This window comes from Sciurus carolinensis, chromosome 14 (genome assembly GCF_902686445.1).
Source record: "Sciurus carolinensis chromosome 14, mSciCar1.2, whole genome shotgun sequence".
Lineage (NCBI taxonomy): Eukaryota > Metazoa > Chordata > Mammalia > Rodentia > Sciuridae > Sciurus > Sciurus carolinensis.
In genome coordinates this window covers 20,647,001-20,662,843 of record NC_062226.1, presented here as the reverse complement: position 1 = coordinate 20,662,843, position 15,843 = coordinate 20,647,001, and the positions used below count along the sequence as shown (strand labels likewise).

Genomic DNA, 15,843 nt, shown 5'->3' with positions numbered 1-15,843 from the left:
TGGAATATCTTGTACATTATGACCCCTAAGAAGGATTTATAGTGGACACATACTTCAATTAAACTGAACATGATTTAGACCAAATAAAACTAACTCAAGTTCAGACAGTTTATTTCACCAATTAAAAAAAACTCAAAATGTCAACTTTTTGTAATTGTGATGGTATGTTAACCACTTTGGGATTGTTTCAGAACTCAAGCCACCAGGCAAACTAAAAGTAGGAAAGTAGAAATCAGGGTTTCAGACCCTGCAAGGCAGCAACTTGACGCGGCAACCTCAGCTCCAAATTCTAGCTCCTCAGTTCTTGGTTTCTTCATGTAAGAACCAGGTCCCCTGCCTGCTGTGCCTGAGATGGGATTAAGGTTCTGCCTCTGTCCAGGGCTGCATCCTGCCTCCTGAGGCCAGAACCAGTATCACAGGAGGCAGTCAGAGCTCTAGCCTGCACTGTCTAATCAGACTTCTGCACCCGCAGAGAGAATGAAGGCCTGTTCCTCCTATCTCATATTTATTTACTTATTTATGGTGCTGGGGATGGAATCCAGGGCCTTGCACATTCTAGGTTAAGTGCTCTCCCTCTGAGCTACATCCCCAACCCCAAATCCCAGATTCTGGGTTTTTGGGGGATTTATTTAGATTAAAAAAAAAAAAAAAAAAAAAAATATATATATATATATATATATATATATATATACATAGATATATATATATATATATATTTGTAGTTGTGGATGGACACAATACCTTTATTTTTTTGTGGTGCTGAGGCTCAAACGTAGTGCCTCACACATGCTAGGCAAGCACTCTACCATTGAGCCACAACCCCAGCCAAATTCCAGATTCTTCATCTGCTGATCCTGGTTTCTTTCACCTTGAGACTTTTATCTCCTGACACTCCACGAACTACGTGCTGACGAGAGGTTGTCCTGTGTAAGAAGCAGCTGACAGCACGTCTTCCCTGCTGCTAGGAGCCATTGGCCACTCGTGGGTAATCTTACACTTTTCTTCCCTTCTGCACTCAGCACCTGCCCAATTAGTGGTTGTAGAATGGATAAATGAATGAATTAAGGAATGCAGACCATTTTTACTGGGACTGGTGGAAAGACATCCAAGGAGAAAGCTGAAAAGGGAGACAAGCACATTTGTCCACAGAATTGAAACTTATTTTCCAAATGTTCTAGCAACATAACGAAAACAGCAAATAAAAACAAAAAAACTTTTTAAATGTGAACTGAGTCCAAAACAGCTCCAAGGAGAGATGCAGCTTGCTATTTGGGCTAGTCAGGTCCCTGGATACCGTTGTCCAGTCCTTTGGCACAACTTGCTGTGTGGCTCTGTAGCCACACAACCCCTGGTTTGCACTCAGAGGCCTCCATGTCTCCTAGCCGTTTGGCTGTGCCCCCACCCGCGCCCACATCCGCACTCACCATAGGGTCTTCTCTGCTCCCAGAAGCCAATAGGGCCTATCCAATCTGCACCATAAAATACTACAAATGAGGCTCTGCATCCCCGGCCCCAGCAGTGACTGAGAAAGACTTAGTTCCTTGTCGTCCAGAAACAGAGTGCTCACCCCACGCCCCAAAGGAACTGCTTGGTCCAAAAGATGGAGAAGATGAGCAGCAGAGTGACGCTGAGGATGATGGCCATCAGGTAGGCGAAGATCCGGAACTGAGGGTTGCGGAAACATTCCCGCAGAGAATAGTGGCTGGGGATGGGGATGGGCGTAGGCCTGGTGGCCGGGACCATGTCCTGGGGAGGTGTGGTCTGGTTCCCAGGCTCCAGGCCCAGGTCCAGCGTGTAGACCCGAGGCTGGCGCAGGAAGTAGCGGCTCTTAGGCTGGTCCTTGAGACAGAGCTGTCGGCCCTCCAGGATGACATGGTGGGGCTCCAGGCGGAGCAGGCTCAGCATGGCAGTGTCCGTAGGCAAGTCAGTGACGGGCTGCCCTGAGGCCAGCACGGTGGGCTGGCGACAGAGTGGGCACAGCAAGCGGCGCCGGGCCGGAGTCACCAGGCTGAGGTGGGCCAGGCATTCCACGCAGAAGGAGTGGCAGCAGTCCAGCACTTTGGGGGTATGGAAGGTGTTGTTGAAGGGGTTCCAGCAGACAGGGCACTCGGCCTCCAGCTCTCGGCCCCGCAGCTCCGTCATCCTCAGACCGCGCGGGAGGCCTCACAGGGGATGTCCTGGCAGAAAAAAGGAGCAAAGGTGCACCTGTGAAGCTCTGTCCCTGAGCCCGGCCTGAGGCTCAGAGCTCTGTGGCCTTCCGTTCAGTCCCATTTTACAAACGCAGCTTAGGTTCAAAAGCATTTTTTCCAGATCATCAATTCCTAAGCCACCTGGTTAACTCTAAGGCTACACAGCTGCCCCTCCATCAGGGTGAAGACTTGAGTCACCACCACCCGCAGCCAACAGCACCAGAATGAGCTGGCATTGCAGGAACTGCACCCTGGTTTGGAGATGCTCCCCGCGGTCACGCTGTTGACCCTTGACTGCCCTGAAGTCAGAAAAGAGGATGGACCATGGTCAGGGGTTTTTGCTAGAGGACAGATACTTCCTTCACTACTACCTTAAATCTCTGACCAGGACAAGATGGTCTTTGTCTGTCCTTTGTCTATCCTTCCTGTGGGGACAAATGCTAGGCCCTCTTTCTCTCCTCCCCATGGTCTAGAGGGCCCATCCTCCAGTCTGCCTGGCCCGCTCTTCGACCTGCTGAGGAGGACCCTGGTAAAGCTTTTCCCCTTGATCTGGGAGCCTCTCTCATCTGGGGACCACCCCGCTCAGGCCCCAGGTCAGTCCTTGCAGAGTCTCTCCCTTGCGCTCAGTCTCCCTTGGATCCTCCACCCTGTTTTGCCAGGGAGACCATCAAGACACCCACCTGGGCTTCTGCGAACTGCAGTGGGATCAGGCAGAACTCAGAAGTGCCTGAGGTTCTGGTCTCTCCCTCCTGAATCCACAAAGCTTTGGGAAACTGCCTTCTCACCACCAAGCCCGGGCCGTCGCCATGGCAGCGCGCTCACAGCACCTGGAGCTGCCAGGTGGCCCAGGCTGCAGCCTGTTGAGCGCACCTGCCTGGAGCCAAGGCCAGAGAGCTGGGAGGTTGGGGACCTGATTTTCCCCCACACACACCTGGGGCGTGGCAACCAATCGAACCTGGAAGCCAAGTATCTGCATGATTGTGGGTGGTTCTTTCTAGACCTGAGATCCCTGGTCTGGAAAGGCAGGCGTGGCGATTTCCTCTCTGGATCATGGAGAGGGTAAGTGAGTCTTCCGGGCTTCCTCTCCCCTCATTTCTTTTTGCAAATGGCTGGTATCTCCTCCTCTTCCTTGCACAAAAGAGCTGCCTGCCCTGTGTTTCTATTGCTGCAAAATTCACCTACTTCACAATCTAAAACCTCTGAATATCAGACTCATCGAGCCTGCTTGTCCTCTTCTGATCTTCTAAGGCGCCTACTACCTGGGCAAACCTTGCTGCCTTCTGCTTTGTTCTTAGAACACAGCAGCCAGCGCTGAGATCTTAGAGTCCCACAGCTGGCCATCCTGCCAGCCTTGGGGACTTAAAGAGAGTAGTCAGAAGGGAGGAGCACCAGTCCTGCTTCCCTGCTTCAACTAGAAATGCTTGGCTTGTATCCATCTCTCATCTTGGTCATTTAAATTATTTAAAGAGTTGAGTTTCGTGCGGAGGGAGCAGTTTAAAAACCACTTCTCCTTCCTAACCACTTACTTTACTTTTGCAGATGGAGATAAGTGACTCACCCAAAGTCACCCAGCTGGTTCTGTGATGCCAAGGATCAAACCCAATACCTCAAGTACACTAGGCAAGCGCTTTGCTACTGAGCTACAGCCCCAGCCCCTAATTATAGACTATTTTCCAAGATACATACCCATTGGGAAAACTCTGGAAAGATAAGCAAACAAATGTCAACAGTGGCTATCTGGGGGGGCAAGACTCTAAGTTTTGTTTTATTTTTTAAATTCTCATACCTGAAAATTTGAACTTTATTCCAGATAAGCTTGTCTCACTGTCCTTAAAAATCTTTCTCCTTTCCCCTCAAATCAGAGCTACCATGGAGGGCTGAGGAAGAGGAGGATGGTGGCCACAGCCTGGCCCTTATCGGTGGTGCTTCCCTCAGACACCCGCTGTGCTTCCAAGGTCAGCTGGCAGGAGGCCAGTCCCTCCAGGAGACACTGTGCCATGGACCCACCCGCCACCCCTAGACCAGGACACCTCAGGGACAGTGAGTCCTCAACACCACCCTAAAGTCATCTCCTCACCTATGCACGAGTCATTACCAAATACTCACTGCCTGCAGTGGAACTCCGTTGTCCCCAACACCAATGTGACAGAGACAGGGAACTGGCACATCTGAGTTTACAGAGGGTCCCTGTCTCACTAAGACCTGTGTGGCAACACAACTAGATAGCATAATGGCTTTTTGTCATTTGTTTCCATTTGCAAAAGGCCATTTGATTCTCTAAACCCGCCCTGTGAAGGAGGCAGAATGGAAGTAAGAAGCATGCAGGCTTTGAAAGCAGGCCCTTATTGATCCTGCATGGCTTAATCTCCGCACTTTGTGTTCTTCTGTAAAAGAGGCTAATGACCCCACCTGGCAGCCCTGTGAAGTGCCCAGTAGAACTCAGCAGGGGTTCAGGACAAAGTTAGCTTGATCATTTTTACACCCATTTGACAGATGGGGAAGCCAAGGCACAAGATGGCAAAGAAAGGTACTTACCTAAGGCTTCAGAGCTAAAGAGTGGCTAAGCTTGAAAAATGAGCCCGGAAACATGCGTCCCAGGTCAGAGTCCACCTGTATGGCAGCGCTGTGTCTCCAGACTCCAGACCCTGTGACTCTGCACCTCCATGACCCTACGTGGCTCTCTTGCCCTTACCTGCTCCCTCGGAGCCTCCTCCTGCGGCCCTGCAAGCAAGTGCTCTGTGATGTGACTTCTGCTTCCAGCCTGCCTGGAGCAGGTCTCATTTGCATGGGTCTCTGCAGCTTGGTCTAGCTCTCTCTGCCACAGGTTTCCCTCTGATGACTTTGGACTCCTTGTGTACAGGGGCCACCTGGAAGCTTAAGTCTCTTCATCCTCCCCCTGTGAGTCACTCTCACTCTTTCTCTGAGGGGGTGGAAGTCCACTCACCCTCACAGACCTCTGTTCTGTGTGGGGCTGATCTCCTTCCGCTATCCTGGCCTGTGCTAGCCACTTCCTGCTGACCTCTCTTGACTCTTGCACAGCCTGGCTTTAACCAGAGGCAAGGGACCTCTGAAGACCCTTCACTCTTCTTAGCACCTGGAATGAAAACAAAGAGCTCTTGCAAAATACAAATAATCCAGTGGAAAAAATGTCAGAGGAGAGGCAGTTTAGTATAAGCAGGAAAAGTCTGGGTTCTCCAGCAAGTCGGACTTGTAGACCTGAGCAGGGTCAGAGTCCTCACACAGATCCAGACTCTTCTTACTAGCAATGGAGATGAGCAAACTATTTAATTTCTGCAAGTTTCAGTTTCCTCCCTGAAAATGGGGATAATAATTCATGTTCTTGATCTACAGATTAAATGAGATAGTACACAGAGAGTGTAACCTAGTGAATGACACACAGAAACACAAGTAAATGTTAACTAGACCTGTTACTACTTTTAAAAATTATTTTTAAGTTATAGATGGACACAATACCTTTATTTGAGCTATTTATTTTTATATGGTGCTGAGGATTGAACCCATGCTAGGTAAGTGCTCTACCACTGAGCCACAGCCCACAATTTTTACACAATCAGGCAAATCATGGGAAAAGGGAAGCAAATGGAATTTATGTGTATGTATATGTATATGTGATATATATATACATGTGCGATGTGTGCATATATACACATATTACATATGTGATTATTATACACATGAAAATATAAACAAGCATATATATGTTGGTTCTACAATCTGTGCCACAGCCTCACTGTCTTCCAAAAGCATTTCATCACCCATCTCATGTCCCCAATTATATTCACATCCCCTCTCACATTCTCCTTGTACTTACGGTTCTCTGATTCCTTTTGTGATCTTTTCAATGACATTTGGAGAATAAACAGAAATAAATAAATGTATTTGATTGGGGACAAAATCAAATGCTCTAATTCCCTCATTTGATTTTTTAATTCAATTCTATTTTCGAATAGGCAATACATTCACATGGGTCACCTGTGAGAGGTTTGATTTTGCGATGCATCTCTCCTCATCCGGCCACCTGATTTCCCTAGAAATTAAGGTAATATATTATGTTTTTTGTGCGTCTTCCCAAAGATGAAAATGTCCAAACAAAATGTCTATGTATTCCTCTTTCTCTTTTTACCCAAATGCTCACACTGTGAACTGTTCTGCACCTTTCTTTTTTCACTTAATGCACCTGAGATGTCACTCTGTGTTAGTACATGGTTGTCTTCAGTTTTTAAATGGTCATATTTTGTTGATTAGCTATACCATAAATTGCTTAAACAATTGCCTACTGATCTAATACCTTAATTTAAAATATATAACTATTGAATGGAAGAATAAATGCAGAAATGAGTACAGGCTTCAGCTTAGCTTAGAGTTGTGTGAAAATAAAATTGTGGACTTTGGGAAGTTTGAGATCTCTGAAGAAGACCTCTCAGCAATTTTCTGAGTAGAGACAGAGTGATGTGATTCAAATTAATACACATTACTTCCAGTTCCTCTCAGCTTTGGAATTCCCTGCTTTCCTCTATCACTGCTGGTTAACTAAAGTTAGTGGGGATTCAGGACACTGAGGATCCAGTTTGTATTTGACAGTTTGGAAGACATACTTCCTGGTAAACCATGAATATGTGCATATACTCTGTCTTAATAATTTAATTCCCAGGAGTATCCAAAAGATATGTTTTGGTAGCATGAAGATGTTCATTACACTTTTATTTTAACCACAAATGATTGACAACAAGTCCAAAAGTCCATCAGTTAAGTAGATAACTGTATCATCATTTAAAATGATGTTGCAAAAGACTTGTCATTGACTTGTAAATATGGTCACAATATACTGTAAATAGAAGATGGAAAACAGTTTACAAACTGATTTATATAGTATGAGCCAGATTTTATAAAGCCAAATTTATGTATAAAGACTGAAAAGCCCTGAGGAAAATGTTACAATGGTTATCTCTGGGTGAGAGGTACTAATATTTTCAATTTCTTCTTGCCATCCGTATTTCCTAAGTTTTCAAATTAATGCATATTATTTTTGTAGTAAGAAAGCTATCTTAGAAAAATAAGTTAAGTTCAAGTTTTCTGCTACTCAGAATCCAGAACTTAAAAGGTAAGCAGGCCGGGCAGGTAAGAAATCAGTCAAGGCCCTGGAAACAGTGAAATAAACAAGACAAGCGGGGGTCCATTTTCCGGGTCACTAATTGTTTAGTGGTCACTAATTGTCTAGGGAGCAAATGCATCACCGTAATGTCTGTGGGTGGTCAGGACTACAGAGTCCTTTGCAAACAGTGGAAAATTTTTCTGGGGAGATACCCAGGAGAGATAGTGAAGCATCTCAGGAATTCCAGAGTTTAATTTAGTTCATGCCTGGGGTGGGGGTAGGGGGGTGAGGTCGGCCAGCTGGAAAAGCGCCTGGCCTAAGCAGTACCCTGGATCTGGGCTAGCGGAGTCATGAGACTTGGTGGAGCCGAGCCAAGGTGTGGCGCAGGAGCATGTGCTGGTACAAGCCATCTGGGATGGAACAGGCGGAAGCAGGCAGGTCAATGGGCAACGAAGGATGGAGCAGGCAGCCGTGACCAAGGCAGGCTTTGATTAGGTGATGGTCATTGTTTGCTTTGGCTGGGGCACCTCTCCCTGTGGGGTACGACATTGTCTCCACTCACTGTGTTGCTTGGGACTGTCCAGAGTTTAGGACAGCCCAGCCGCACAGGCATTGCCTGGAGATGAGAAATACAGGACTCAGGCTCATGCTGAGGCATTTTATAAGCTCCTTAGGAGATTCAGAGACACATTGAGTGTGAGTAGTGATTTGGGAGGAATCCACTCAATATATGCTCCTTGACTCGGCCTGATTATATTCATCTACAGGTTCATAAGGGACATGGCAGCCGAGGGAGGGTTGGTGAGTCCCCACCTGGGAATGGCACACATCAGCTTTGTGTGTCACCAGAATTTCCATCACAAGTCACAGTCCCTCAAGCAAAACCTTTGCAGCCAAATGTGTTTTAGAGCTTTTCATATTTTAAGAAGGTAATATGCATTTGCCATCTATTGAACAACTCTCCCAGTGGGACCTGGGACAATACTCTGCAGTTTAGCATGAATGTTGACACAAAAAAGAATAAACACAGGATCAGATCAAGTTTGGGCACAAAATATAATGGAAAAGTATGTTAGAATTGTGACTAAGGGTTATGGGCTGTTTTCTTTTGTTATTTTATTTTACTTTTAGACTGTGCCACTTGAATAAAGTTAGAAACACTGATACTGATACTATTTCCCAGCCTCAGACTTGCAGGAATCAATCTAGATTGATTGATTGGTTGATTGATGCAGTACCAGGACTGAAACCATGAACTTACAAGGGCTAGGCGATTTCTCTGCCACTGAGCTACATCCCCAACCCTTTTTTAAATTTTGAGAAGGGTCTTACTAAATTGCCCAAGTTGGCCTCAAACTTGAGATCCTCCTGCCTCAACCTCCCAAGAACTAGATAGTCTTTCATCTTTTTAATCAGGTCACATCTCAGCAGGCATGAATATTTCTAGCTCAACTCAAGGGGCTCTTGGATTTTGACGAAATTAAGCCATTTCACCCCCATAGATACTACATGTCAAAACTGAGGCTGGATGCCGTACGGTCCAGTGCTGTCCTTCCCCTGCCTTTCCTGAAGACAGTGGGTCTGAGCTCCTGTGCACACCTCTGCCTCCTCAGTCTTTGTGTGCTGTGTGCAGAGGGCAGGCTCCAGCTGCAGGCTGAAGGACAAAATACCTTCTGCACACACTGGCTGATATGTTTAGAAACGCAGGCCCTTGACTGACAGTTCTTTGCCAGCTAGTCTGTGAATGAAGCATTTGGTCTTTCGACCTCTCAAACTGACAGTGACAGCCACATGAGGTCCATGGTGTGAGCTGGCCCAGGCCTCTGGCAGGTCCTCCCATATACTCTGGAGCATTTCTCTGGATGAGCCCTGCCAGGAAGACATGGGCAGCATGAATTGAGGACTCTTCATACAAGGAAGCTTCTAGAAGTTCTCAAGGACCTTTTCCAAATGGCAGGAGAGGAGATTGTCAGACCAGGCTCCCCCTCTGCTTTTGTAATGCTTAGATGGCAACATGGACCTGGTATGGTTGGTCCTCTTCAAATTTCACGTTGAAATTGGCCGTTGAAAAATGATGGGGCATTTTTTTTTTTTTTTTTCAGTACTAGGGTTTGAACTCAGGGCCTCAGACATATTAGGCTATTACTGGATACATCCCCAGCCCTTTTAAAATTATTAATTAATTAATTAATTAATTTACTTATTTGCAGTACTGGGGATTGAACCCAGGGGTGCTATAGCACTGAGCCACATTTTCAGCCCTTTTATTTCTTGAGACAGTCTTGCTAAGTTGTCCAGGCTGGCCTTGAACTTTGATCTTTCTGCTTCAGCCTCCAAGTAGATAGGATTAGAGACATATGCCACTGTGCCCCATTGTGGGGCCTTTGAAAGAGGTGATTAAGTCATTAAAAGGGATTACTGCTTCCCTCACAGCAGTAGGGTCATTCTTGCAATAGTGGTTGACATAAAGCCAGCTCAGACCCTCTGACTTGTTTGCTCCAAGCGTACCGTTTGCCCATCTGCATTCTGCAACGAGTTAAAGCAGCACAAAGCCCTTACCAGAAGCTGGGTGGAAGTCTCCAGAACTGTGAGCTAAATAAATGTCTTTCCTTTATAAACTACCCAGTCTCAATTATCCTGTTATAGCAACAGAAAATGGACGAGACAGAAAATTGGTACCAAGCAGTAGAAGTGACATTGCAACTATGTAATGGGAAGAGACAAGGAACAGTTCTGAAGTGAATGCTGGGAAAAGACTATTGCTATAAGTAGAGCATTTGAGAAGATTCTGGTGAGGGTTCAGAAGACAAGAAGACCAGGGAAAGTGTAGGACTTCTTAGAGATTACATAAATGGTCCTGACTAGAATGCCTATGGCCATCCTGATGAGGTCCCAGAAATGAGGAACGTTTTACTGGGAACTGAAGTAGAGGCCATTCTTATTATATTATGCGACTGTAAAGAACCTGGTTGCATTATGTTCATGCATAGGGCTGTGTGGAAGGTGGAACTTAAAGAGTAATGGGCTAGGAGTGCTGGTAGAAGAAATTTCTTTTCTTTAGAAACAGGGTTTCACTGTTCGGGCACAGTGTCACACACCTCTAATCCCAGCTACCCTGGAGGCTGAGGCAGGAGGATTGCAAGTTAGAGGCCAACCTGGGGAAATAAAAAATAAAAAGGCTAGGGATGTACCTCAAAGGTAGGATGCTCCTGGGCTCAATCCCTAGTACCAAGAAGAAAAAAAGAAAAAAGAAAGAAAGAGCCTCTTGCCTATGCTGGCCTGGAGTTAGTGCCTGGCTGAAGCCATCCTGTCTCAATCTCCTGAGTAGCTGGGACTACAAACATGCACCACTGCACCCATCTAGAGTAAACTTCTAAGCAAAATATAGAAAATACAGAAGAAACTGCATGGTGACTTTTAACCACTTACATTGATATGAGAGAGCAAGGAATGATTGAAAAACAGAATTTATGATTTAAAGAAAACAGTGTAAGAAACTGGAAAATTAGCAGCCGAGACATGAGGGAAAATCTTACAAAGGTACAGCCAAGCAACCCGTTCTCTTTATTTTTGTTTTTTCTCTTTTTAAATAAAAATTTTGGTTTCTATCTCTTTTTTGTTTTCTTTCTTTTTCTTTTGGGTGGTTCTTGTCTTTAATTTTTTTTCTTCTACCAAGCAACCCTTTGATAAGAGATTAATGTGCCCAGTGTTGTGCAGCAGAACTGAAAAAGGCCCCAAGGACGTTTTAGAAATCTTTGAGGCTGCCCTTCCAGTTGCAGGCCCAGCACCCAGGAGAAGGGCGTCAGGGGATTGGCCTGGGTTGGGCCCCAGGACTCCACTGCCTGGCTCCAACTCAGGACGCTGCCCCTCAGGTTTCAGCACAGCCCTCTTTGGCCAACCAGTCGTGGCTATGTGGGTGCAACTCCTACCACTGCTCCGGAGGCCTTAGCGGTGAGCTGTGGTGGAGTCACGTGGTGTTAGGTTGCAGGTACGCAGAATTCAAGAGCTGAGAGAGCACGCTGCACCCTCCACCTGGATTTTAAAAGATGCTGCGGACACCCTGCGGTGGGGGCGGCAGGCAGAGGTCTGCCACGTGGTGGGGGGAGCTGCTGCGGAGATTCCCTACTAGAGCAATCCATAGGGGAGCCATCAGAACGCGACCCCCCAGGGACCCCGGAACATGCCTGTCTGGGGAAGCTGCAGGCACTGTGCAACTCCAACCTAGGGGAGCTGCGTGAGCCTGGGGTAGGGCTGCCCCATATCCAAGTGTGTCAGGAGGTAGCACACAGCGTGAAGGGTGATCTTTAAGATTTAATGTCTGTCCAGGCACAGTGGCACATGCCTGTAATCCCAGCAGCTCGGGAGGCTGATGCAGGAGGATCGCAAGTTCAAAGCCAGCCTCAGCAATTTAGCAAGGCCCTAAGCAATTTAGCAAGACCCTGTCTCTAAATAAAATACAAAAAGGACTGGGGATGTGGCTCAGTGGTTAAGTGCCCCTGAGTTCAATCCCTGGTACCTGCCCTTCCAAAAAAGACTTCAATGTCTGCCCTCCTGGGGTTGAACTGGCTTGGACCTGTCATTCCTTCCTTCTGTACCATTTCTCCCTTTTGGAATGGGAATATCTACCCTATGCCTGTCCTGTTTGTTTTGTTTTGTTGGTACTGGGGGATTGAACTCAGGGGCACTCAACCAATGAGCCACATCCCCGGCCCTATTTTGTATTTTATTTAGAGACAGGGTCTCACTGAGTTGCTTAGTGCCTCGCTTTTGCTGAGACTGGCTTTGAACTTGTGATCTTCCTGCCTCAGCTCGAGCCACTGCACCCACCTTTTGTTTTGTTTTTGCACTGGGAGTTGAACCCAGGAATGCTTTACTACTTATTTTGAAATAGGGTCTCACTAAGTTGCTAAGAGTCTAAGTTGCTGAGGTTGCCCTCAAATTTGTGATTCTCCTGTCTCAGCCTCCCAAGTGGCTGGATTATAGTTGCTCACTATTGCATTTTGGAAGTAAATAACTTGTTTTGATTTTGCAAGCCCACAGATGAGACTTTGGACTTTTCAGTTGGTGCTGGAAAAAAATTAAGACTTTAGGGATGGATTATGGGAACAAGCTAAGATTTGGGGATGAGTCATGAGTCAGAGGGGGCAGAGACATAATGCTAAGATTTGAATATGGTTTGTCTCCTCCAAAACTTATGTTGATATTTGTCCCTGTGAGTGTTAAGAGGTGTAAGGGCCTGAAAGAGGGTATTAGGCCATAAGGAAGGATTAATGCCTTCTCTCTGGGGTGGTTCATTTTAGTCCTGCTGCCCCTCTCCTCCACATGTGCCATTTGCCCTTCTACTTTGTTATGCATTTGAAGAAGCACAAGGTCCTCACTAGAAGCCTGCATAATGCCCTTAGGTTTCCAGCCTCCAGAACCATGAAGCAAACTTCTTTCCTTTATAAATTATCCAGTCTCAGGTATTCCCTTATAGTAACAGGAAACAGACCACAACAGGATCCTTGGGGCTTTTACGGTGTCAAACCCAGGAATCCAGAGATCTCCCACCTCTTCTGGCTCGTTTTCTGCCTTTCCTCAGCCCTCCTGGCCTTTCCCCTTTCTCTGTGGCCACACTGTCTCTCTCATCTGTGCCTCTCTCTATAGCTGTACAATTTCCCTTCTCTCAGGAAGGAGTTTAGTTTTTAACTTTCACCGTAAGATATGTCCACTATAGGAAAATTAGGAACCTCAGATGAATAATCATTGAACAATGGTAGGCACATTCTAGGGTCACTTCCTGAATTTTATACCTTAGCGATGATGACAATTCTACATGTAGGAGCTATTATCACCATCTTCTTCATTTTGTAGATAAAGACCCTGAGGCATAAAGAGGTTAAGCCACTTCCCAAGGTCACAGGGCTAGGAAGTGGTTTGCTGGGATTTCAAGCAGGCAGAAGCCTCATGTCAGAATCTACAGCCTCAAACACCAGGGTTCAATGCCACCCCGAAGGAGAAAACAAACCCATCCAGAATCCTACATGCAGAGATAATCTCTGACACATTTGGAGATGTGTGGTCTTCTGTTTCTTTTCTTTATACAGAATTTTTAAAATAAATTATTGTGTCATCCTCTGTGTACTATTTTGTAGTCTCTTTTTCACTTTATCATCTTTCTATATAATGAAAGTCTTTCACAGTTTTTTCTTCAAGATGAAGTTTGTCTTACCTTTTTTCCCCTTGTCTTACTGTCTTTCGATTGTAAAAGTGGTATAAGAAAAAATCTGCTTGCTTGGGTAAGCATAAAATAGGACGCACTAGCTGCTGGCCTCGCTGGTGACCTCCAGAGCGAGCCAGACGGAAAGCAGACCGCCTTGAGAGGGAGATTCCATTGTGGAACCTTTTGGACTCTTGTGACTATGAGAATGTATTATCTATTTCAAAAATAAGTTTTAAAAATGAAAATGCTCCCCCACCACAAAAGTTAAACAGATATGTCCCAATTGTAAAAAATTAAAGAATACAGAAAGGAAAGCAATACATTCATGTTTACACTCAATATCTGGATAAAACACCATCCATATTTTTGCCACATTCCTTCCAGGTCTGTTGCTGTGGCAGTACAGATGCCCATGCGGATGTCGCTACTGTAATGGTGTGAGGCTGTGCGGTTGGTGTTGTTACTTGCTCTTTTCACTTAGGGTGAATTGTGGGCAACGCTGCATGCAACCTTATTTTATTTCATTTATTATTTTATCTACGTTATTTCTAAATAGCAAGTCGTTCATTGGTAAGCACATGTTTTCATCTGCAGTAATAAATTCACTTGAACAGGAGACAATAATTATAATCAAGTCAAAAGAATAAATACTTGCCAATCATCAGAAAAATCTGTGGTCAATGGGGCTGCCTTGTAGAGATCCAAAATCACTCTGAGGCCAAGTCTTAAATTTTTGTCCTTTTATTAGTCCATATGAAATAGGTCCATGGTACCTGGAATCTGTAGAATTCTGTAGATTGTCACCTTCTACCAAATATGACCCAATGGCACATAACTATGGCTTTTAAGGAAGTCTGACAACCCGCGTAAGGTGGCATGTTTATAATCCCAGGGAGCTTCATCCCAGGAGGCTCCCAAGTTTGAGGCCATCCTTAGCAACTTAGTGGGAACCTGTCTCAAAATTAAAAATACAAAGGACTTGGGAGGCAGTTCTGTGATAAAGTACCCTCTGGGAGGAAGGAAAGGAAAGAGAGGGAGGGAGGTAGGCAGGGTGGGATAAAGAAGAAAGGAAGGAAAGAAAGGAAGGAAGGATGATCTGATGGACTAGTGTGCAAGGACTTGTCTCCTAAACCATTTACTCTTTTATGAATATTTGATTTTGTATTACTCAGGCTTTGCAATCACAATGTCGCTTCTTTGAACACCACAAAAATGTAGGCTAGAATTTTCTGCAAAGATAATAACTGAATTTGAATTGTAGGGTTCATTACTGGTCCACAACACATTACCAACATACAAAGGACCATACAGCCATATTGAATAGTAGAGTCAACAAGTTTGTTCCAGAACACCATGGTTCTATACAGACTCTGCCACCATTGACCATAGGTCTATTCTACAATTCATTCCATTAAAAAAAAAAATTAGTTGTAGATGGACAGCATGCCTTTATTTTGTTTATCTTTAAAGATCAAACCCAGTGCCTCACAGATGCTAGGCAAGAGCTCTGCCACTGAGCTACAGCTCCAGACCTCAATAACATCAGGTTTCCAGGAAAAGCAAAACAAAAAAACAAAAAGAACCTAAAGCCTATCTTAAAGCTTATGTGGGTGGACCGTGATTTCAGGATTCCTCTGACACCAAAGGACCCCAAAACCCCCTCACCCTCATCGAGAGGGCCTTTCTCTTGCAGTCTCATACATCTACATGGTTGTTGGTCATGTGAGATTAACAAGGGACTAGAAGCCAATTTCCAGATGAACTGAGAGTCCAGCATCTGGACCTGCAGCACCAGGTAGCATTAATCCCACCACCCATAGCTGGGCCTGCTGATTTTCTGGGTGAAGACTTTGGATAGGCAGGATGCTGTGTTCCAGACCTTAAAGAGAGAACATCTGGGAATGGACTGGATGTTCCTTCTGTGATGTTTCAACCAATGTCAGTGATTCCCTAGGTACAAACTCCTCCTACCTGCTGCTTCCTCTTCAACCTCAATGCCCACAACCACCTGGAAACCACCACCGAAAGAGAGGGCCTTGCTGGAAGAACCAGGCAGCGTGTCCCAAGACCTGAGCTCCCATCTGGGCTCTGCCACATGCTGTGTGACCTTGGGCCAGCCACTTTTTTCCACAGAACAGAGGTCATGATCTCTATCCTGCCTATCTCGGTGTTTTCTTCCCAGAAGACTCAGATGAGATGCTTGTGAAGGTACTATGTAAAACACAGGGCACTGTATAAAGTCTTCTGTTAAATTCTGACCTCTTCACTGAAGGCATCAGGAAGAGGGATGGATGTCAAGACCAGTTGGTCCAGGTTCCTCTGCTGTTGGCTCCGGGAGC

At 45.6% G+C, this 15,843-nt stretch overlaps 1 protein-coding gene across 2 annotated transcripts; it reads right to left on the bottom strand.

Annotated features, from left to right (window-relative positions):
* Positions 1-736: 736 nt before the first annotated feature.
* Positions 737-4,861, bottom strand: Rnf183 (ring finger protein 183). Of its 2 annotated transcripts, none has more exons than XM_047524913.1 (2): positions 4,725-4,861; positions 737-2,177 (listed from the first exon to the last, which is right to left on the bottom strand). In XM_047524913.1, the coding sequence occupies exon 2, from the start codon at positions 2,140-2,142 to the stop codon at positions 1,564-1,566; it is 579 nt and encodes a 192-aa protein (XP_047380869.1). In that variant the 5' UTR covers positions 2,143-2,177; positions 4,725-4,861; the 3' UTR covers positions 737-1,563. The 2 variants fall into 2 exon arrangements, with proteins under 2 accessions (XP_047380869.1, XP_047380868.1); XM_047524912.1 differs by lacking the exon at positions 4,725-4,861 and adding an exon at positions 2,870-3,032.
* Positions 4,862-15,843: the final 10,982 nt, after the last annotated feature.

Excerpts from the sequence above, each read along its gene's own strand:
- Rnf183 (XM_047524913.1), bottom strand. The coding sequence starts at position 2,142 with ATGACGGAGCTGCGGGGCCGAGAGCTGGAGGCCGAGTGCCCTGTCTGC.